Here is a 21,245-nt window from a genome sequence, read left to right as displayed (position 1 = left end):
TGGGAGGTGGAGCAGATGTAGCTCCAGGACCACAGGGACAACCCTGAAAACCAGTGAACACATTGTTACAGCCTGAGTTGATACAATTATTTAGAGTTGAACCTTAATTTTCACCGATGTTTTTATATTAAATGCAAGTAACAACATGTTTCACCTGACATGACCCCTTTGTCTTGGGAGGAGGTGGGATGACTGCCCCCATGCTACAACATAGAAATACAAAGAAATATGTAACAAAAGTAATTTAAAAGATCAAGCAACTTGAACAGCTAAATAAAGTTACTACAGGTGAGCTCTGTTACACTACCACGGCACAGAATTCAACTGTTAAAATGTACAGTAGTGGTATAAATTAATCTTACTAGTAAATTCTGTGGGATTGAAATCTCTAACAAAATAAAAACATGTAAACCAAGGATCGTTGTTCTGCAGAAGTTCCAATGATAGCCTTATGTTTGCAACGTGGTGGCATTTCTTATCAATGCAAGAGCACTGACCTCTGCAGCCATGTCCGTAAGAAACTCATCTCTGGAAGGTGCAGCAATGACGGGTTGGATTCGCACATCTCCACAAAAACTTTCAGCTCAGCCACTTTCCGTGGATCCATGGTGCTGTGTCTCGTTAAGCACTGAGTGAGCTGGGAGTGGAGGAAAGCGGAAATGGGAAACAACAATCAACAGCTTTTACAGAGAGTGTGGTGTGTTTACACACAGTCACCAATGCTAAGGGAATTGATGCTAAGCTAACTGCGCTAAACAGCCACGAGTGAATGAAAGTCTTGTCAACCTTAAACAGGAAAACCCCAACACGCGCACACAAACACATAATCATATATCGAAAACACACAGTAAAGCAACATGCAGATGTGTTAAGAGTGTCTAAATTTCGACATCGTAGAAGTTTCTAGAAATGTAATTGTGTCAGTGACGTGAGGTGTAATTGACGCATGATAATGGAGGGTAGCAAAGCTGTAGCTGCAGCTAAGAGCGACATGAACAAAGATGCGTATGAAGCCAGAGCCGTTAATCAGTGTTGAAAATGAGACGCACCTATTCGATGATCTAAGCTCTTGGAGCTCCAAAGAGGAATCACAATTGACAGCAATAAACGAGTTACTCCGCTGCTTGCTTTCACTTCTGTGGCAGCAGTGTCGCTTCTCTGTTTTCATTCAGGCAACTTGATAGACAGACCCATCAGATCTACGGGTATTATTGCCCCGAGTATGTGTTTCAGGCAGTCGTCAGATACTGTGCTGAATGAGAAAAGAAAAAAAAAGCTCAACGCCGTCATCATCCGTTGTTGCCGATTTCTACTTCTACTGACTCTTAGGTTGCTTACATTTGTTATTTGGTAAAACCCAGGTTTTCTGAGGCTTTTACCTGGCCATTTTATCAATGGTCACTGGATCATTGTCACCGCCAGTACATCTCACAGTTGCTTTCTCAACACTTGACCAAAATAGTGTTCTAGTTTGTGTAAGTGAAACGTTTTCCAATTGGACTACAACAAGTTTAATCTTGTTTTATTTTTATAAAAGCTTCCTATTCACTAAGGTTTCTGGATATTATGAAAGTATTAATTCAGCGCTTAGGAAAGTATGCGGAACCAAGGTGCATCCGCCTGTAAAGCCAAACTGAGGACAACAAAATCCCACTTTTAAGAAAGACCGTATCCATGCTCTATAATGAAGGTTTAAGCAATAGCTAACGACGGTACCTGTCTTGTCTGTGTAAATTGGAGTAAACGCGTTTTTTAATTGTTAGTCGCATAAACACACATCTTAGTGTAAATATTCAGTTTAAGGTGAACACTGTTTTTTTCTGGCACCTTACATTTTGTGTCCATATTTGGACGACATGCGGTGATACTTGTGTCCTCCAGCTGTAGCAACTATGTTGCCTTTACCCAGCAGCTTGATCAGGTCTGCTGTCCGGCTGCTGCGGCCACAGAGGAACACAGGTCGGTCCAACTATTCAACATCCTAGTATTTTTGGCTATGTGTCTTTAATGTTTCTTGTGCTTTGACACAATATGTCCCAAATGGAGGGTCGTGACCCAATGGAAGGCCACAATGGTTAATGGTTGACTAACAGGAAAGGAAAACATGCTATGTTCAGGCTGTTTTTGTCATGTTTCACCAACGTTAAAGATGTTTTTTACATCTAATGAAATATGGAGTTAAATGTTTTCTGTTTGTAAACATCATCTATTTACACCTTTGCCTGCAGGGGGTGCTGAGAACATAAAACTTATTTCAAATATTATTATTCACATATTCTAGCTCCTGACATTTGGCTGTGACTCCAGTATGTGATCAGTGTTTCTGTCTACAGGGTGTGTCTGGTGCTGGCACAAAAACATTTCTTTGAAACCAGGAGGTTTGAAACCAAAGACAGTTCCACCTCGTTACCTGGGTCAGCCCAGCCCTTTTACACATCCACACCTCCTTAAACATGGTGAGTTTTTTCACAATACTTTTGTCAGATTTACCTGGCAGCAAACACAGCATGCTGTGTACATAATTAAGTGGAATAAGAAATCTTAAACTCTTTCTAGTCTGCACCAATAATGCTATGTTTATTTCTTACATGCATTGTACAATTATAGAATACAAGAGGTTTTTTTTTAACGTATAACTGCGTTTGAATGTCGACCGCCTTAATTTGGCTGTGTAATTACTTCATTTCATTTAACCATTCCCCAAGCGATCCCAAGAAAGGAACTGAAATAAATTTGTCTCATTTTACAAAACCAATTTGGCAAAGGATTATTTTTTCCAATTTTATCAAATGTAACATATGAATCAGAAATAGAGAGATCCATACTGAACATATGTGTGTGGCATTTCACAGGTGAGGTGACCCCAGGTTTGAGCCAGGCAGAGTATGAACTACGCAGACAGCGTCTGGCCTCTCTCATCGAGGCACAGGCGGAGAGACTGGCACCATCCTCTTCCTCCATCAACCATGTGGTCATTATTTTATCTCATCCCACTCGTTACATGACCAATGACATCCCTTACCCTTTTCACCAGAACCAGGTGTGGCTATAGCTATATGCGTTTGTTTTATTTCATGAACTTGTCTGTATTTAAATGCAAACTAAAACAAGCATTAAGTACTTTTTTTTTTTTTTACAATTGCATGTAAAACTGCTTTTTACTTTGCAGTCTTCAATCTACACCAAATAACTTGGTATTAAATATCCCACAGGATTTTCTTTATCTTAGTGGCTTCCTGGAGCCGGACAGTGCCTTGGTTCTTTATGGGAATGGACGACCAGATCAGTCCATTTTGTTTGTACCTCGGAGAGACCCAGGGAGGGAACTGTGGGATGGACCTCGGTCAGGGAAGGATGGAGCAGCTGCTCTGACTGGCATAGAGAGAGTTCATAGCACGGAAGAACTGGGGATCGTGCTCAAGGCCCTTAAAGGTGCGTAAATGATGAGAGAGGGAGGAGCCATGTCTAGGAGCACAGCCTCTCGTCAGAACTAAATAACATATAAACCCCCACAACCATTCTATTTTCAGGCACTCAGCTCTGGTACGATCACTCTCAGCCTGTCAACCCTCAACTCCACCAGACTTGTGTCAGTCCTCTGATGGAGGCGGGACCTCTTCCCCACTCTCCAAGGCCCCTCATACACTCTCTTCGGGCCCTCAAAAGCTCAGCAGAAGTGGCTCTCATGCAAGAAGCGGGTCGCATCACAGCACAAGTAGGCACCATTTATCTTCTTGCTCTGAAGCCTCGGTGCTAACCACTAAGCAACTGTTCATCATACAATAAGGACTCAAATCTCCAGTTTGCTGATGGACTTGAACATAATCTAACTCACTGAAGGAGAAAGAAAAACCCTTCACCACTCGTTGGTGTCCTATAGAATGTATGTAGAATGAACATCTAATTCCTAGTTATACTATATTATGAACTGAATAAACTAGCTCTCTGAGTTGGTGTCTCTACTTGGACAACTATCTCTCCTCGTGGAGATTACACTTCCTTTCCATAGATTAAAGACTCACCTGCTCTAAAACAAACTCTTATCTTTCAGGCTTTTAGGAGGACCATGGCTCTGTCTCAAGGAGAGGTGGATGAAGCTGTGCTCTATGCCAAGGTAATGGGAAATGTTTACTTATCTTACTTCATTGCTATTATTGTCTTTTTAGTTTATTGATCAGGTTCATTAATGACACTAATGTGACCATAAAGGTCTTTGATTATTCAGTCAATGCAGAAGTAATCAACTCTTCCACATTGGGGTTAACAATAAAGGTTGCACTTTAAAATAACTGAGTCTTAATCACAGATGGACAGCCCAGGGTAGAAATGCCCCCAAATGTTTTTTGTCATATTTAGTTGTGTTGAATAGTCATGGTTAATTGTGATTAATCAAGATTTGGCTGCTGTTTTGTTTCTTCAGTTCCATAGTAAAAGGCACAAATATTTCTTTCATTCACTGAATGTCACTCACTGTTTCAGACACACTCACACACTTTGTCTCTATCTCTGTAATATCTCATGTCATTCCAGTTTGATTTTGAGAGTCGGATCCATGGCGCCAACTTCCTGGCTTATCCACCTGTGGTTGCTGGAGGAAACCGAGCCAATACTTTACATTACATAAACAACAATCAAATCATAAGGGTATGAAATACAACGCATGCTCAACAGTCATACATATAAGGAGGAGTAAGTGACCATTTTTATATGGGTAATTTGGTTATTTTTTTCCTCTTCCTGTTTTGCATCAGGATGGTGAACTGGTGCTACTTGATGGTGGCTGTGAATACTTTGGCTATGTCAGTGATATCACACGAACATGGCCAGTAAATGGAAAGTAAGTAAGATAGCCATTCACATATGAATATATTTCTTAGGTGTTCCAGGTATAACAACCTGGTGAAGTTCATGGGTTTAAATAATTGGAAGCTGGGTATGAAACATAAAGAAGAGTAATTTGCATTCAGTAACAGTAACTATAAAAAGACCCATAAACTACAACAAAGTTTTAACCTAACTTTAGGTTGTTGTTAATTGTTAATCATAGTTTACTGATTTGCTGAATTTGTGTATTTTCACGTGCATTTAATGTCTGTTCCAGATTCAGCCCTGCCCAGGCTGAGCTGTATGAGGCAGTCCTGGAGGTTCAGCGCTGCTGTTTGTCTTTGTGTTCCCCGGGTGTCAGTCTGGATCATATTTACAGTACAATGCTCTCTCTGCTGGGACGGCAACTCAAGAGGCTGGGGATTGTCGATGCTGGCACCAGTGATGCCGATGTACTAAAGGTCATAATCAGAGAAAAATGATGACGGTAGAAAAATTTAATAAGGACTAAGTACCTGTGAGATGAGGTGCACCATTAATTTTACTGCTATAAATGCAAACATTTATCTGGAAAAAGTGGCTTAATGGTGGTTTGTGGAAACTAATTTGTATATTTGATATGCACAGGCCGCTCGACGCTACTGCCCCCACCATGTTGGACATTACCTGGGTATGGATGTCCATGACACTCCTGAACTGTCCCGCTCACAGCCTTTACAGCCAGGGATGGTCATTACCATAGAGCCAGGTACGGCTGAATTATTGTTTTAGTTAACTCTGGGTGATTTATCTCAGCTGCCATTTTTTTTCTTTGTAATGTCATACATTTTCTACTTTTTGCAGGATTGTACATCGGCAAGGACAATGAACAGGTGCCAGAACGTTTCTGTGGACTGGGCGTCAGAATTGAGGATGATGTGGTGATCAGAGACAAGGGAGGACCGCTCATTCTGTCCTCCGAGGCACCAAAGACCATTGCTGATGTAGAAAAGGCCTGTGCCCGGAGATAGAACAGAGAGCGAGGAAAGACCAAGTCAGCCTTAGTGTCAGGAGGTGGGAGTGTGCTGTGGATTTTGACCTTCTGCATTTGATCAAGCTCAGGGTCCAGATACATGAAAGGTGTGAGTGCAACTCCCGTTTGAGCTCATCACTGTCTTGCAAATCTGTGATGTGATCTTAAAATGTAATTTTACAATGGTGTTGAACGGAATACTTTAAATGTCCTCCTCTCAAACAACTACACACAAGACAAGCAAAACAAAAACATGCCTTATTTACCTGATTACATGTATGTTCAGTATTGTGATGGTGCTATTGTAAGGTCTCTACTTTTGGGGATTTTAAAAACCAACAATTACCCAACATTTCCACCTTAATGTGATAAAGAAACAGTTACCTAATATGCTACTTACAATTCACTTGTCAGTAAATGTCTTATACACCAACATGCAGCAGATGGTTCAAAAATCAGGCCCGCAAGATTAGGAAGGTCCAACATCTCCACATTTGGACACCTAGATTTTACAAAAGGAACACGCTGACATCAGCAGCTTCTACTACATCAGTGTGTTAGAATAAATGCTATTTCTGTGGATGAATGTGTGGACTAGGGAACCTCTTAAAGAAGATGTGAAAATTGTATTTAAATTGTATGTATTAATATATTTTTCTTGAAAATCTAATCTATTTAGTTTGTCCTACTCTGGTTCCTCTTGACTGACACGTTTAAATAAATACAATTTTTTTTATGAGTGGCTGCATTGAGTGAGGCAGCAAAACGCTGACTGTGACACAAATAACATAGAATTGATGACAAAACTACTGGGCCTCTAAGGTAATTTTAGTCCTTTTAGATTATTTCCCATGTGCTTTCATTCAGACAAAAAAAAGATCCCCGTAGTTAAGGGCTTGATAAGGGAACTGCTTAGAAGGAATGGGCTGGAATGCCAGAGGAAAACTGTTAAAAGAAAAATGTATTCACTGAAAAGTAATACATCCGAAGATGGAGTTAAAAATGTATAAGTTTAATTGTGCAAGATGGAGCAGGTACAGAGCAACAGACGGTACGAATGTTACAGAGAGGTTCTCAGCTGGTCTCAGTCTGGAGTCCTCCTTTATCCTCTTTTCAGCTGCCGGCCTCCTCCAAACTGTGCTCCTTGTTGTCGAGTGGCCTCTGTTGTTTTAAATCTTGGGTGAGAGGAGTCTTCACGTCAGATAACAATGACCTTGGGGTCGCGTACTCTTTAAAGTTCAACTTTGTACCATCCATCCCTTTCTCTCACAGAATCATGTGAAAAAACAAACAGGGTAGTTTATCTGAATATGATATAATATGTAGACAATATCACTTTTTTATAACAAAAAACAAATCTTGAACTAATGTTTATGTTGTTAGCATCACATTTGTTTCACCTCATCGTATGGTCAAATTCGCAGTCTGCTCAGCGCTCATCGGGTATAACCTTTGGTTACTGTGGTTTCTTCAAGAGCAAAAAGTGGTCACTCCTCTCATATTTTCAGTTAAAATGATCCTCTAATGTAGAAGTTGGTATCAGTCAAATCCATTTTTGTTTCATCCCATCATAAATTATTGAAGAGGCATAGCACACAAGCCTCTCTAAGGCTATACCACAAACAAGTCTGGTGTCAGAGGGTAGTAATGATGATTGATGATAATCCCACTATCTGCAACTTTTCTGGGTTTTGATTTGGTCAATCTCTTTTAAACTATTTTTATGAAAGACATCCAAAAAGGTTATTTTCCCCTGTAAACATAAACTTTATATACAGTATCTCCCAGGGGAAAATGTTTTACACAACGGGCAGTCAATGTGAAACTGATGGAGTTTTTTTGTACCCATCTCTAAATTCATTACGTGCTTGACCACTTATTTATTTGTGTGGATTCAGATATCAGCTGGTACATTCATGACTTGTTTTGCAAATATTGCTACTTCCTGTTGTTAACTTTTCATTTCCTGAAGCCTCTCAAGAAATGCAGGGGGGTTTATAAACTAATCCCCATAACTTTATATCACCTGTGTTTTAATATTTTTCCAAGTAGAAGTAGACACTGGGACGTAAGGATTTTTAGCCTTTAAAAAAATACTTGCACACATTATTTTTTTCACAGTTATACAAGTTATAGTTTGAAAAGTGTGTAAAAGTAAAGGTTGTAACTTAGTTATTAGTGCTACTGTAGTCGGTAAACGTAGGGCATCACTGGCCCCTAGAGATAAAAGAAGGCAGTTGCTGTCAGAGAGTAGAACCGAACCGAGACGAACCTGGGTTCCGATCAATCCCGAACACCTACGAAGACGAGCTCCCCTCTCCTTCCGTCCTCTGCCTCCCTCCCCTTCACGCCTAATGTTGCTGTACCTCCAACCCTCCCCCCGTATCAGAGAAGTAGAAACAACAAGCCGCCATTTTGTTTGTGCGGACAGACCGTCAGAAACAGGAGGAGATAACCCAGAGAAGGAGCGACTCCGGCGACCGAAGTCAGCCGCTCCGGGAACCGCCGGTGGGGGAAGAGAGCGGACAAACCTGCCCGTGTTATCCAAGAGAGCGAAAGCATCAACGAAAAGATAAGACGGGAGTGAAGGGAAGAGGCGACTGGGTGATACATATATTTATATATATATATCCATACACATATGCATGCATGAGAAGGAAATACTCCGAAAAATCCAAGGAAGGGGGTGTTTTGCGGAGCGGAGACGGAGAGGGGAGGCGGAAGAGAGCGATACGTAAAAGCAAGGAGAACCCAGCGAAAAAGGGAGAAAACACCAATATGAAATATCATTATGTGTCCGTGTCGGAGGAAGGAAAGAGTCCGCATAGACAATTATATAAATAAATTGCTGCCGGGCAGAAGGGAGAGGTGGAAAGACAGACGGCTTTAAAGAGAAGGTGGAAATTGCCTGGATCAACGCAAAGGGGGGGCAACCTCCATCACAAAGAGTCAATGAGAGGATTTTGACTGCTCAAAAATATTTCATGAGGGTGACAACATCATTGTGCCGACCTGGAGCTTTGCGCTTCCGAAAAAGCCATCATTGCTGAGTGACCCGCCGTCACATTTCATCACATTTTCGCATGAGCTCCTGTTTTTTTTGTTCGGAGCTTTCGCTTTCTATTAGCGTGCATGGTCAAGACGTCCAACAGCAGCCAGAGACTGACAAGTACATAAATGTTTAGAGGTATATAGACATGTAGACATTACTGTTTGCATTATCTAATATTTTAGGACTGACAAGGAACCTGTCCAGAAGAACAAATACCGTCCTCTGCAAAATAAAAGTAACTGAATCATTCTGGCACCCAGCTGATTGACAATTAGTGCTTTGATTTTTCTTGAAATACTATCTTGAAAGTGTAAGCCACAAGCGGCTGCACGGAAGCAGCGAATCTGTTTTTCCCCGTGAGATTTGTCCATTCTCAACCATTGCAACCCAACAGACTGCTGGGCGCAATCGCGCAAAAGGGTTGCAACAACCAAATGTGCAATACGAGTCTGTTCTTTATGACCCAGTGCCTTCCACCACGAAGTGCACAGTTGAGCCTGCATGCACACGCAAAAGTAAAGTCGTGCGTGGAAAAAACACAATTGCCATAGTGTGATCGCGAGTTTGTAACTCGTGTGTCCATCACTGCAGATCCGTCCGTCCATCAGCTTTTACTAAAACAATGCAAATTGTTTTTTTTCTCTCAGTGTTGACAGTGCCACTTAGACTTTAACTGTATTTTAATCCGCTGCTGATCTCCACGCCATACCTTTGCCTTTTTGGTTCGGGAACGTAAAGGAATTTTTGGTTTTGAGAGCAGTGTCTGCCCAGGTGAAAGAGATTGTAACTGTTGCATGAAAAGTTATCACAGGAAGTGCATCCTGGTTCCATTTATATTGGATCCCAATTTCTTTTTTCCTCTTACACACGCCGAGAATTCCTACTGGATCGCTTCGGGGGTGAAGTACATGCTTTCTCCGCCGACTATGGCGCGCAGGAGTAAGTGCAGCACAGAGGAAGGATCTCGGGACACTTTAGTGTCGTAGAGAGGAGGCTACATGAGGTTGTCAGAGGGCCGCACGCTTGCCTTTTCTGCCGACTCCACCTTCCCACCTCCTCCTCTTCAAATCTGCGAAGAAACAAAATCTCCGTCAGGGGAGGGGGATTGATATCTGCAGAGAGGAATAAACCGAGAGGGAGAAGTCTGAGAGGAGTTGAGCTTCGCTGTCTTCTCCCCTGCCGTCCCCCAAGCGGTGGGGGAACGATCAGAAATTTATTTTATAAGGACAAGACAAGGAGACGGAAATAAGGGAGATACTTTTGCCCTTCGTGGAGCTACTACATTTTTTAATTCGTCAAAAAATATGGCCGATAATGTCCTGGAGTCCGGCCCGCCTTCTGCCAAGAGGCCCAAGCTGTCCTCCCCAGCTCTATCGGTGTCTACCAGTGATGGAAACGGTAAATACACTGCATGCATTACTTAACAAAAGACAAAGTTTTTACTGACTTAAAGTGTTGTTTGTATCGTAAGGAAGTACCTCGGAGTTGCACTGCAACTTAGTTGGTCTGAGGCATAGGTGGTCTATAATTAACGATTAACTGTAAATGTAACCATGTTGGTAGTTTTCGTTGAAAACATCCTCCGAAAAGTTCAGCCTAACAGTTTGGAGTTTTAAAAATTAAAGTCTAAGTCGTGCATGAGCCGGGGCAGTAATGTTTTGATGCGTTAGCCTCAACGGGCTAACTAGCTACAACTACAACATCCACCTCCCAAACAATGGAAGAGTCGAATCACTCCACTTTACTCCAAGTTCTCTACCTCTTTCAAAAGTTGTTGTACTTAAAGCAGAAGTCCACAAAAGCGTGGGACACTGAAATTTAGGTGTTCTTTATAAACGAATTGACAAATGTTCTTCCTAAAACAGCTTTTGGAGAAAGTAACGGAGTGATGAGCTAACTAGCTAGTTACCCAGCGGACCGGCTCAGCTGTGCACGGTAACAGGCTACGCAAGGAAATACACCTAAGCTTATTGGTCAACTTCTGAGCTAGAATCTAGTTTATACAAACTTTTCACAATTATTTCTTCTACTTTGTCTGGTTTCATGAGTTTAGTGAGGCCAAAGTGTCATAAGCTCTTAATATAACCGTTTGCGTTGAGCGGTTGTATTTGAAACGCAACTAGCTATTGTTCGACACTTCAATTGAATTGCGCTAACAGTTGTCCCGTTGAAAATGCGAGTTGTTTATGAATTTTAACAGTACTGATTTATTTCAATAAAGTTAAAGACACGTGTGACACAATAATATGAAACATTTTCCACCGTGACTCTTCTAAAACTCCTACGTTTATCGTTACTGTGTTGCCGACGAAGCCCATTCTTGTTCTCCCATTGTCTGACTAACACGGCGACACTGCGCTGCACTTTTTGCAGCACCACTTAACCCGAGCACAGCACTCGAATGGTTCTGTACTTCAGTGTGATTTAATTGATAACGCAAAGGAATTAATTTTCACAAAGTGACCAAAATACTCTACACCTTAGTGGTAAATAGACATAACTTATCAGGCTACTTAGTTGCGTACGATCTTCAAAGTTTTTCAGTTTAATTTCCCACATAACACTGCTTACAATTTTATTTTAGAAGTCCTGGTTGAGGATAGTTTTTTGTTATTTACATATAAGAAGTCGATTTTAATATATTTTCTTTAATATTTTTTGTCACCATAATTTTTTTGTCAAAATCAAAATAAATGTTGACTCTAGAATATAGAAATATGCTTCCACTTTTACCCTGACCCTAGTCCTTCTCTGCTATACATGAATAAATCCCAAATCTATCTAGGTATTTAACATTTACTCTGTGTGGCTTTTCACCATGACCCCACTGTGTTCACTTTACTATTTTGGCTCTACTTCAAACCAAAACCCGAAAAGACATCCAGGTTGTTCAAGTCAGCCACTGATCGTGCAGCTGTTAAGATGTAGCCTCTGGCTTATTGGTTAATAAGTTTATAATAATATTTTGTCTTTTGTGTATATGCTTTTAAGATTTTTCTTAAATACTTAAAAACAAAATTCTTTGCACACTAACTTTCGACGTTTGTTGGTTGTTGTCGTTTTAGAGCCTAAGATCTCTCTCTCTCTCTTCCCTGGTGTTTAGATTTTGGTTCATTCCTGGACCTGGAGCATGACCTCCCAGATGAGCTCATCAGTTCTTCGGACCTGGGTCTAACCAATGGAGGGGATGTTAGCCAACTCCATACTACTCTCAGTGGCATTGGGGCTGGGTTGGGTGTGGTAGGAGGCCAGGATGCTGCTGCAAAGCACAAACAGCTGTCTGAACTTTTGCGTGCTGGGGCGCCAGGACAGCAAGGTGGCCCAACGTCCAACAACACAGCACCTGGGGCTTCCATGGGGTTGATGGGAGGTGTCAATGTTTCCTCTGGTGGACCTCCAGGCATGCAACCCCAGGGCCAGCAGCAGCAACCTGGACTTATGCAGCAGGTTGGGATGGTTGGAGGTTTGACTGCTCTTAACCGAGCAGCGGCCATGATGGGTCCCCAGAAAGGCAACACTGGACAGCAACAGCAAGGGTTAATGGGGGGACAAGTAATGAATGGTTCATCAAGAATGGGTTACCCTGGCAATTCAGGCATGAATAATAGTGGTAACTTACTGGCAGAAACGCTTCAGATGCAGCAACAACCAGGGGGTCAACCAATGGGACCTGGTAGTCAGGCCGGGATGAGACCACAGCAACCAGGAGCACTAACCAAAGTAAGCAGACTTCCCCAGCTAATCTAATTCAAGCATTATAGCAGTCAGTAACAATTGTTTGATTAAGACTACATTTTTAAATAAAGATAAATGCGTCTCCATCAGGTGTGTCTAAAACATAACCATCTGGGTTATTTTATTTAAAAAAATTGGCAATTAGTTTTTTCCTATAATCTAAGTGAGATTGGTTTATTGCCTGTGACTCATTTCAGACTTGATTTAGAACATACACCTGTATCACTTATTTAAAGCGTGTAAACTTGCAGTTATGACACATCATACTTTTGTTCTGTGGTAATGCTGGTTAACCTCTATACGACAACATATGTTTCACAATCTGAATTTATTTTGAACAAGTGAAAACGCTGCAACCAGTGTGTGTATTATGTGGTTTCATGTCAGTGGTACTTATTTGACTATGACAAGTATGATTCAGCCAAAGTACCTTCGTATGATAAACATTTTCACTGCTTAATTTGTTTTTTATATGCACACCAATAGTAAAATAATTTAGGCTGAAACATCCTAATTAAATTAATAGGAAGATTTCTACATTGGCTTGCTTTAGTGAGCTTTGTGATTTGAGGAGAAATGAGTGTCCACACACAAAAATAGGATTGCTAGCACTTGTTTTGCAAAGATTTTGTTTTTCTAAAACTATTCACCTTTTCCATATTTGATTGAACTTATGTTTGGTAGTGGAATGTACCTTTTGATTTATATTTGTTGTTTTGTTCTTCCTTTGATAATTTTTCTCTCTGTCTTTTTGCCTCTCCTTTCACCACTACTCTCTCTCAATCTCCTCTGTCTTCCTAATTATCGTTTTTCCAGATGAATATGATGGCCAACGCGGGCCCCTATGGTGGTCCATACGGCCAGTCTGCCAGCCAGGGGTTGCCTGGAGCAGGGCTGGGCCCTCAGCTCCAGAATAAAGCGGGCTTGCCCAACAACATGGCTGCTCATTTCAACATGGACAAAAAGGTGCCACAAAGTCAAGGCATGCCTGGGATGGTAAGATTTTCTTTTGTTGTTGTTGATGCATGCGAGGACATTTTAAAGTCACCATCAGTCAGTATAACTATTGATACTTGATCATTTAATATTTGACTAGCTATATTTAATTCTGGAGAGGGCCATGTAGAGGTCTGCAGGCTCTAACTCCTAAGTTCATTGGTCCAGCAGGTTGTTGATTGTAACCATCATTAGCTCATAGATGTAATTAAACAACAGTGGATGGTCTGTTGTAATTTGGAGTCATTTAGTGTCCCTGTTGAATTTGGTTATAATCAACCACAGGCTTAATCTGTTTTTTTAAGGAAACTGACATAATTATTTATGTGATTCTCCTGGTTGTAATTACAGCACTGGTTTAAGAAATGTTTTAAAACAGACTTTCACTGTCACTCTCTGTCTAGAAGTGAGACTAAAATGATAAAGATCAACTAGCATGTTACGTGGTAGCAGGTTGGGGCATTAAACCTGGGAATAATCCAGTATGGGTGTTTGCAAAAAGATTGGTTTGGAGTGGTTTTTGAAAAAGAAGACGTAAGAAATAGCCTAATAACTTTTGGGGAAATTGTTCTAAATGGTTCCTTTTTCTGTCTAATCTTTTTCTGTCCTCTGTCACAAGCCCTCGCAGCAGCAGCAGCAGCAGCCTGGAGCAGTGGGAAGTGTGTCCGTTGGCGCAGCAGCAGCATCAGCAGTGGGAGGGGCACAGGTTGGGCTCAGTGCGGTAGGGGCAGGTCCCGGCACTGCGCCCCCTACTGCAGACCCTGAAAAGCGAAAGCTGATTCAACAGCAGCTAGTTCTCTTGCTCCACGCGCACAAATGCCAGCGCCGAGAGCAAGCCAACGGTCAAGTGAGGCAGTGCAACCTTCCACACTGTCGTACCATGAAGAATGTGCTCAATCACATGACTCATTGCCAGGCTGGCAAGTTATGCCAGGGTAGGTCTCTTGAATTGTCCCGTTTACTGTTGTTTTAAGTTCACAAGAGGGGAAAAATGAAAAACATTCTCTTATAGTGCTTTCATTATATTGCCATATGTTTTTCTATTCTACACATTTGTTCCTGTTGTGTACACATTCACACTTTTTTGCCTCCTTCTCTCTAGTTGCACACTGTGCCTCATCCAGACAGATCATCTCCCATTGGAAGAATTGCACACGACACGACTGTCCTGTATGTCTGCCACTGAAAAATGCTGGCGACAAGAGAAATCAGCAACGTAAGTGTTGGATGTGATTTTTAGAGGATCATTATCCATTAAAATATGTGATCTATCCCTTATTTTATTTTTGTGACTTTTTCATTTTTCTCATATTCCCATTCTGGTTTGCTTGCAGCTCTACTCAACAGTGCAGGAGTTGGTTTAGTGAATTCTTTAGGATCAGGAATCCCTGGTGGACAGTCAAGCACTCCAAACCTGAACCCTCCTAATCAGATTGACCCCAGCTCGATAGAACGGGCCTATGCAGCACTAGGTCTCACTTACCAGGGCAACCAGATCCCGCAGCAACAGCAGCAGACTAACTTGCCAAACCAGGGACTACAGGGGCAGCCTGGAATGAGAAATTTGAACATAGGTTTGTTTGATGCCACATGTCATGTCATGTATTTGAGTATGTGTACGAGATTAACCCCCACCTTGAATTAAAAATACTGTTGCATTTGTTCTTGTAACACAACTCCAACTACTGTGTTTTTCCAGGTGGAAACACTATGGGAGTAAATGGTGGCGTGCAGCCTCCAAACTGGAAGTGTGTCCGTTGGCGCAGCAGCAGCATCAGCAGTGGGAGGGGCACAGGTTGGGCTCAGTGCGGTAGGGGCAGGTCCCGGCACTGCGCCCCCTACTGCAGACCCTGAAAAGCGAAAGCTGATTCAACAGCAGCTAGTTCTCTTGCTCCACGCGCACAAATGCCAGCGCCGAGAGCAAGCCAACGGTCAAGTGAGGCAGTGCAACCTTCCACACTGTCGTACCATGAAGAATGTGCTCAATCACATGACTCATTGCCAGGCTGGCAAGTTATGCCAGGGTAGGTCTCTTGAATTGTCCCGTTTACTGTTGTTTTAAGTTCACAAGTTAGAATATAGAGGGGAAAAATGAAAAACTTTCTCTTATAGTGCTTTCATTATATTGCAGGGGAAAAATGAAAAACATTCTCTTATAGTGCTTTCATTATATTGCCATATGTTTTTCTATTCTACACATTTGTTCCTGTTGTGTACACATTCACACTTTTTTGCCTCCTTCTCTCTAGTTGCACACTGTGCCTCATCCAGACAGATCATCTCCCATTGGAAGAATTGCACACGACACGACTGTCCTGTATGTCTGCCACTGAAAAATGCTGGCGACAAGAGAAATCAGCAACGTAAGTGTTGGATGTGATTTTTAGAGGATCATTATCCATTAAAATATGTGATCTATCCCTTATTTTATTTTTGTGACTTTTTCATTTTTCTCATATTCCCATTCTGGTTTGCTTGCAGCTCTACTCAACAGTGCAGGAGTTGGTTTAGTGAATTCTTTAGGATCAGGAATCCCTGGTGGACAGTCAAGCACTCCAAACCTGAACCCTCCTAATCAGATTGACCCCAGCTCGATAGAACGGGCCTATGCAGCACTAGGTCTCACTTACCAGGGCAACCAGATCCCGCAGCAACAGCAGCAGACTAACTTGCCAAACCAGGGACTACAGGGGCAGCCTGGAATGAGAAATTTGAACATAGGTTTGTTTGATGCCACATGTCATGTCATGTATTTGAGTATGTGTACGAGATTAACCCCCACCTTGAATTAAAAATACTGTTGCATTTGTTCTTGTAACACAACTCCAACTACTGTGTTTTTCCAGGTGGAAACACTATGGGAGTAAATGGTGGCGTGCAGCCTCCAAACCAGTCGTCTAGCCTATTACCAGACGCCATGTTGCACGGCAGCCTGAATGCCCAGAGGTACGGGGCTTTTTTTCCCTGTGATTATTCTTGTAAATGTAGGCAGTCCAGCCTGTCACGTCACAGGAAGAATGTGTTGTTTTTGGTGGCTGATATTTAAGTCCTCTTCTCATCTCTCTCTTTTGTTCAGTTTGATGAATGATAGTCTGGCAAGCTTGGGATCGATGCCCACAGCAACTCCTCCGTCCACTGCAGGCATGAGAAAGTCCTGGCATGAAGACATCACACAGGACCTACGCAACCACCTTGTTCACAAGCTGTGAGTCTACCATGTTACACAAGTTTGCCAAAATTAAACCTCCCTATTGAAACTGGATGTTATCTATTCTAACATCAATAGTAAATATGTTAAAAGTGTTTTCTCTGCATTGGTTTGCCTGTTTGTGTGCAGTGTGCAAGCCATCTTTCCCACTCCTGATCCAGCCGCGCTTAAGGATCGGCGGATGGAGAATCTAGTGGCGTATGCACGAAAAGTAGAGGGAGACATGTATGAAACGGCCAACAGTAGGGTAGGAGCCAGTTAATTGCAGAACACAAATCAACATTGTACAGTTAGCAGTTTTATTTGTATAACATTGAAATGATCTTTTCTAGGAGGAGTACTACCAGTTGTTGGCAGTGAAGATCTACAAGATTCAGAAGGAGCTAGAGGAAAAGAGGAAGACAAGACTACAAAAGCAGGGCATGATGCCAGGACAGCCTGGAATAGCTTCTACAGGCCCCCCACAAGGGCCTCCCAGCATGGGACAACCAACCATGGCTCCAGGGCCAACCTCAAGTAAACAAACAAACTTTCCTGTTTTAAAACCGTCCTCACATTCCTCTCTGTACATATATACATATACATATAAACACGTACCTTCATCTACAGCTTGTTCATGAGACGCAGAGAAGCAAATAGATTGAAATTAGTAACATCTCTTAACGTTTGACACAATCTCTGTTTCATCACCTATCAGATGGCCCACATGCTGATCCGTCCATGATCAGACCAGCTGGACCCAACCAGATAGTCAACCGGATGCAAAACGCCTCAGGTACGCCGGAGACTGTTGTCTTTTTTTTTTCTTTTTTTTTTTTAAACCTAATTTATCATCAGCTGACATTGAAATCATCTTTTGTTTCTTTTTGTGTGTCTTATTTGTTGTTGGTGTCCTGTCTTAATCATAGGAATGAACCAATTTGGACAGATGGGGATGCAGGCAATGGGTCAAAGGTCAACACCTCCTCTTCCCCTTGGTGCTCCAATAAACCAGGTTGGTATCACTTTAGTTAAAAGCACTTTGTCAGTCCATACATTTGACTGGAATTAATTTGGAATCTCGTATTAACATAACTGTTGATATTTTATTTTCAGATGGGCATGGGTGCACCAAGAATGGGTCAGCCCAATTCTACACAATTACAGAACCAATACCTTTCCCAAGGCCAGTTTCCAGGATCCAGTCCTGGACTTAATTCTGTTTCAGTGGGCATGAATCAGCCAGGGCCACAGACTGCAGTGCCACAGGTGAATACTGGGTATTAGTACTTAAAAAAAGCAACTGTGAGACGAAATGTTTCAGTCTCCAACAGTGTCCACTGACTAGACTCAACTAAAATAGAAAAATAAAAATAAGCATGAACATTGACTTTACCGCTAAGAAGGAAAGCATATTATTCTTGTTTTAATTTCACAAATAAGTACATATAACTATTTTAGAAATGTGAGTCTTGTGTGCCATATTTCTAGTATCATTATTATCATTAAGAAAGGTTTAATTTCTTTTTCTTTTCTTTTCTTCAGCAAAACCAGATGTCAGTGCCACCATCTCTTCCAGCCAGCAGTCCTGCAGCACAGTCTGCTTCATCTGCTCCAGGCTCTGCAGCCCCTATGGGACCTGGTAGTGCTGGTGGAGCTGGGCCTTTACCCAACATGCCTCCATCATCCACGCCCACCCAGCCCAACTCCTATCCTCACTGCTCATCCATTCGAACAAACTCCCCGTCACCAGCTCGCAGCTTAACCCCACAACCCCATCAAACACCGCCAGCGTTGCCTCGTTCTCAGACTCCACAGCCACAGACGCCAAACACGCCTCAGCTGCCTCCACCTCCGCAGCAGCAGCAGCAGCAGCAACAACAACAACAACAACAACAACAGAAGCAGCAACAACAGCAGCAGCAGCAGCACCAAACGTCGCAACACCAACAGCAACCGCTATCAGGGCTAACAGTGAAGACGGAGAAGCCACAGCAGACCCTCTGCAGCATGGCTTCCTCAGTCCCACAGTCGGGTCAGAATTCTTCAGCCCCGAACCAGAATGCCCATGTACCACTGCAGCTGCAGAGCCCAGTGAGTAGATCATCCCGCTGTCACTGCTTGTAGCTTCCTGGTAATTCAGGTTTAACAAGCTGTAATTTATTTGATCTTGTTAGTTCTAGTTTAGGCATACGCATGTCGAGTGCTTTACAAAGAAACCCAGAAAGATTTGTTTCCATTTTATGTTGAAAAATAGACAGAAATGAAAAGAAAGAGAATGGGAAAAACTTTTGGGATTGTTAATTGCACATAAATTAGAATATACATTTTATAAAATAACTTAATCCTTAAGCTATTTTGAAAAGTGAAATGATCATAAATGGAATTCCATAAAAGACAAATGTTCACCATGATTAGATTTGACCCTGATGAAACCTTTAAACCTCTGTTGACCTTTGTCTCTAACTCAGCCATCTGCAAAGCCCTCCGTGACCACAGATTGCCAGACGTCCTCTCCAGCATCAGTCAACAGCAGTACTGATGCCAGCTCCCAGCATGCTCCAGCAGAAGAACTTGTTCCCGTCCAGGAAGATGTTAAAATGGAAGTGAAGAAAGAGAAGGAAGAGGAAGATGAAGGAACTGATGTAAAGGAGGAGGAGCAGAAAGAGAAGAAGGAGGGAAAAGATCAGTGTGACATGAAGATGGAAGACAAACCTGAGGTAAAAGCATTCTAGAAGGAATTCAATCCTGGTTTTCTGCCTGAAAGTCTTTAATTAGCTGTAGTGCTTTATGGCTGGCATTCAGCTCCATTGGTTGTTAATATAATGACAATTAAATCCTATCAGATTAAGGAGGAAAAGCCGTTGGCAGGCGGATGTAAAAGTGAACCCATGGATACATCGTCGTCCTCTGTGTCATCGTCTGCGGCCACGAGTGACGACAAGAAGCCTGAGGTTAAGAAAGAGCCCAAAGAAGAAGAGGAGGGGTCAGCCACCAACAGCTCCCCAGCCAGCAGTCAAAGCAAAAAGAAAGGTAGGTTTGACTAGTTCCCGTGTCTCGATGAGTAGGATTATCACTTGACATCAAGTTCACATCTTTTTGTGCTGAAAATTAGAAGAATTTAATTACGGCAGCCTCTTCAAAGCTGCTTTCAACCCTTTACTTTTAGGGGAAGAGGAGGAATGGCAAAGGCTGCTCTGAAATAGGAATTTTACAGCACCAGCACCAGATTTGTGGTTGTCTCTTCATCATCTGCGTGCCTTGAACACCATTACAAAACACAGTTAAGAAGAAGCATAAACATGGGTTGGTGTCAGAATCATGTCTGTGTCCCAAACATTGACCACGTAAATGAACTTGATTTTTCCCATCTTTATTTTTAAACTCAGGTTCCAGGTCCTTCCAACAGAAAATCAGATCAATTCCAATAACATGTATAGATAGAAATTCCTATAGAATGGTCAGATCATCAGAGAGGACTACATGGTCAGGTGGCACCGTACACCGTAGTATTGAATGCCTTCTACTGCACAGTCTCTCCATTGGTTTTTCTGTCTCTACTTTTTCTAGTTTTTAAGCCTGAGGAGCTGCGTCAGGCTCTGATGCCCACCCTGGAGGCCTTGTACCGGCAGGACCCCGAATCACTTCCCTTCCGTCAGCCGGTGGACCCCCAGTTACTGGGAATACCCGTACGTATTCGAACTAGTAACAAAACTAACCTGGTAAGGGACTGCACTGGCTGCCATTTTGCTTCAACTCCTCTTAAAATAGTTATTTTGTTTCTGTTTTATTTTGTCCATTGCCTTATTTTGTTTTTGTTTTTTTTTCCTGCATTGTCATCAGAACATTTCATTCATCAGTTTAGTTCTTTTAACCTTACAGAATATTTTTTTGATTGCATGTCAGAGCCTTAGAACGTAGGACACAGTGTGTGTGTGTTTGTGTGGATGTGCTACAGTGTTTCAGTTTTCGTTCTTCCCTGAAACTTCTCGTCATACATAAATCAAAGCAGTGACTCTTTTGAACTTTTTGCATTCGCTTTGACTCAAAAAAACAAAGTAAATTATAATGTAATTAATTCAAAGTCAGTTTGATATACTCTAAGAATCGACATATTGTGGTCTAGTACTAGCTGAATTCAAGTGGTAGCTACTGAGACACACATGATCAAAAACAAAAGTATTGATCTGTATGTCACTCCACGTCTTTAGCATTGACCAAAAACCTGCAGGTGTTCATGAGTTCATTGCTTTTATTTATCACCTGAATATGTTGATCATCTGCATTCTCCACAGTTTTGTTTTGAGCTATTTGGGGAAGAAAAAGCATTTTCATGTAGTTTTCATCTTTCTATTCCATCGTCAGCTTCCTGGTTCAGTTCCTCACCAGTAGTAGTATTAGTGTGTCAGTGTTGAGGTTGGCAGTGTGTCAGAGGTGAG

General features: G+C 42.0%; 3 protein-coding genes across 4 annotated transcripts in view; 2 read left to right on the top strand and 1 right to left on the bottom strand.

The window, feature by feature from the left end:
• Positions 1-1,206, bottom strand: part of st13 (ST13 Hsp70 interacting protein) — a 3,837-nt gene extending 2,631 nt beyond the window's left edge. The window contains 4 exon segments of the mRNA XM_025064325.1: positions 2-43; positions 155-203; positions 498-637; positions 1,050-1,206. Of these exon segments, the coding sequence (XP_024920093.1) occupies positions 2-43; positions 155-203; positions 498-607 (201 nt within the window). The 5' untranslated portion in view covers positions 608-637; positions 1,050-1,206.
• Positions 1,207-1,287: 81 nt separating this feature from the next.
• On the top strand, positions 1,288-9,135 carry xpnpep3 (X-prolyl aminopeptidase 3, mitochondrial). Of its 2 annotated transcripts, XM_008330253.3 has the most exons (11): positions 1,314-1,959; positions 2,334-2,456; positions 2,853-3,040; positions 3,213-3,432; positions 3,531-3,715; positions 4,052-4,114; positions 4,531-4,644; positions 4,752-4,837; positions 5,102-5,285; positions 5,452-5,572; positions 5,668-9,135. In XM_008330253.3, exons 1-11 carry the CDS (start codon positions 1,893-1,895, stop codon positions 5,832-5,834), a joined length of 1,518 nt encoding a protein of 505 aa, XP_008328475.1. In that variant the 5' UTR covers positions 1,314-1,892; the 3' UTR covers positions 5,835-9,135. The 2 variants fall into 2 exon arrangements, with proteins under 2 accessions (XP_008328476.1, XP_008328475.1); XM_008330254.3 differs by lacking the exon at positions 5,668-9,135 and having other exon boundaries at positions 1,288-1,959; positions 5,102-5,351.
• A 160-nt stretch (positions 9,136-9,295) lies between these two features.
• The window catches only part of ep300b (EP300 lysine acetyltransferase b), a 24,158-nt gene continuing 12,208 nt past the window's right edge, over positions 9,296-21,245 (top strand). Inside the window, 18 exon segments of the mRNA XM_025064278.1 lie at positions 9,296-10,286; positions 11,992-12,608; positions 13,440-13,619; positions 14,239-14,273; positions 15,363-15,643; positions 15,869-15,982; positions 16,101-16,340; positions 16,466-16,565; positions 16,696-16,824; positions 16,957-17,074; positions 17,160-17,343; positions 17,525-17,602; positions 17,736-17,821; positions 17,923-18,075; positions 18,352-18,900; positions 19,278-19,526; positions 19,653-19,839; positions 20,377-20,495. Of these exon segments, the coding sequence (XP_024920046.1) occupies positions 10,193-10,286; positions 11,992-12,608; positions 13,440-13,619; positions 14,239-14,273; positions 15,363-15,643; positions 15,869-15,982; positions 16,101-16,340; positions 16,466-16,565; positions 16,696-16,824; positions 16,957-17,074; positions 17,160-17,343; positions 17,525-17,602; positions 17,736-17,821; positions 17,923-18,075; positions 18,352-18,900; positions 19,278-19,526; positions 19,653-19,839; positions 20,377-20,495 (3,513 nt within the window). The 5' untranslated portion in view covers positions 9,296-10,192.

Source organism: Cynoglossus semilaevis, chromosome 17 (genome assembly GCF_000523025.1).
Source record: "Cynoglossus semilaevis isolate Cse_v1.0 chromosome 17, Cse_v1.0, whole genome shotgun sequence".
NCBI classification, from domain to species: domain Eukaryota; kingdom Metazoa; phylum Chordata; class Actinopteri; order Pleuronectiformes; family Cynoglossidae; genus Cynoglossus; species Cynoglossus semilaevis.
The sequence above is the reverse complement of the archived record's forward strand: the minus strand, read 5'-3'. Positions and strand labels throughout refer to the sequence as shown.

What these genes read in the sequence shown, in the direction of transcription:
- xpnpep3 (XM_008330253.3), top strand. Translation starts at nt 1,893, where the DNA reads ATGTTGCCTTTACCCAGCAGCTTGATCAGGTCTGCTGTCCGGCTGCTG. An exon ending in ACAACAATCAAATCATAAGG is followed by an intron (nt 4,645 to 4,751) that starts GTATGAAATACA and finishes GTTTTGCATCAG; the next exon opens with GATGGTGAACTGGTGCTACT. An exon ending in GTGATGCCGATGTACTAAAG is followed by an intron (nt 5,286 to 5,451) that starts GTCATAATCAGA and finishes TGATATGCACAG; the next exon opens with GCCGCTCGACGCTACTGCCC.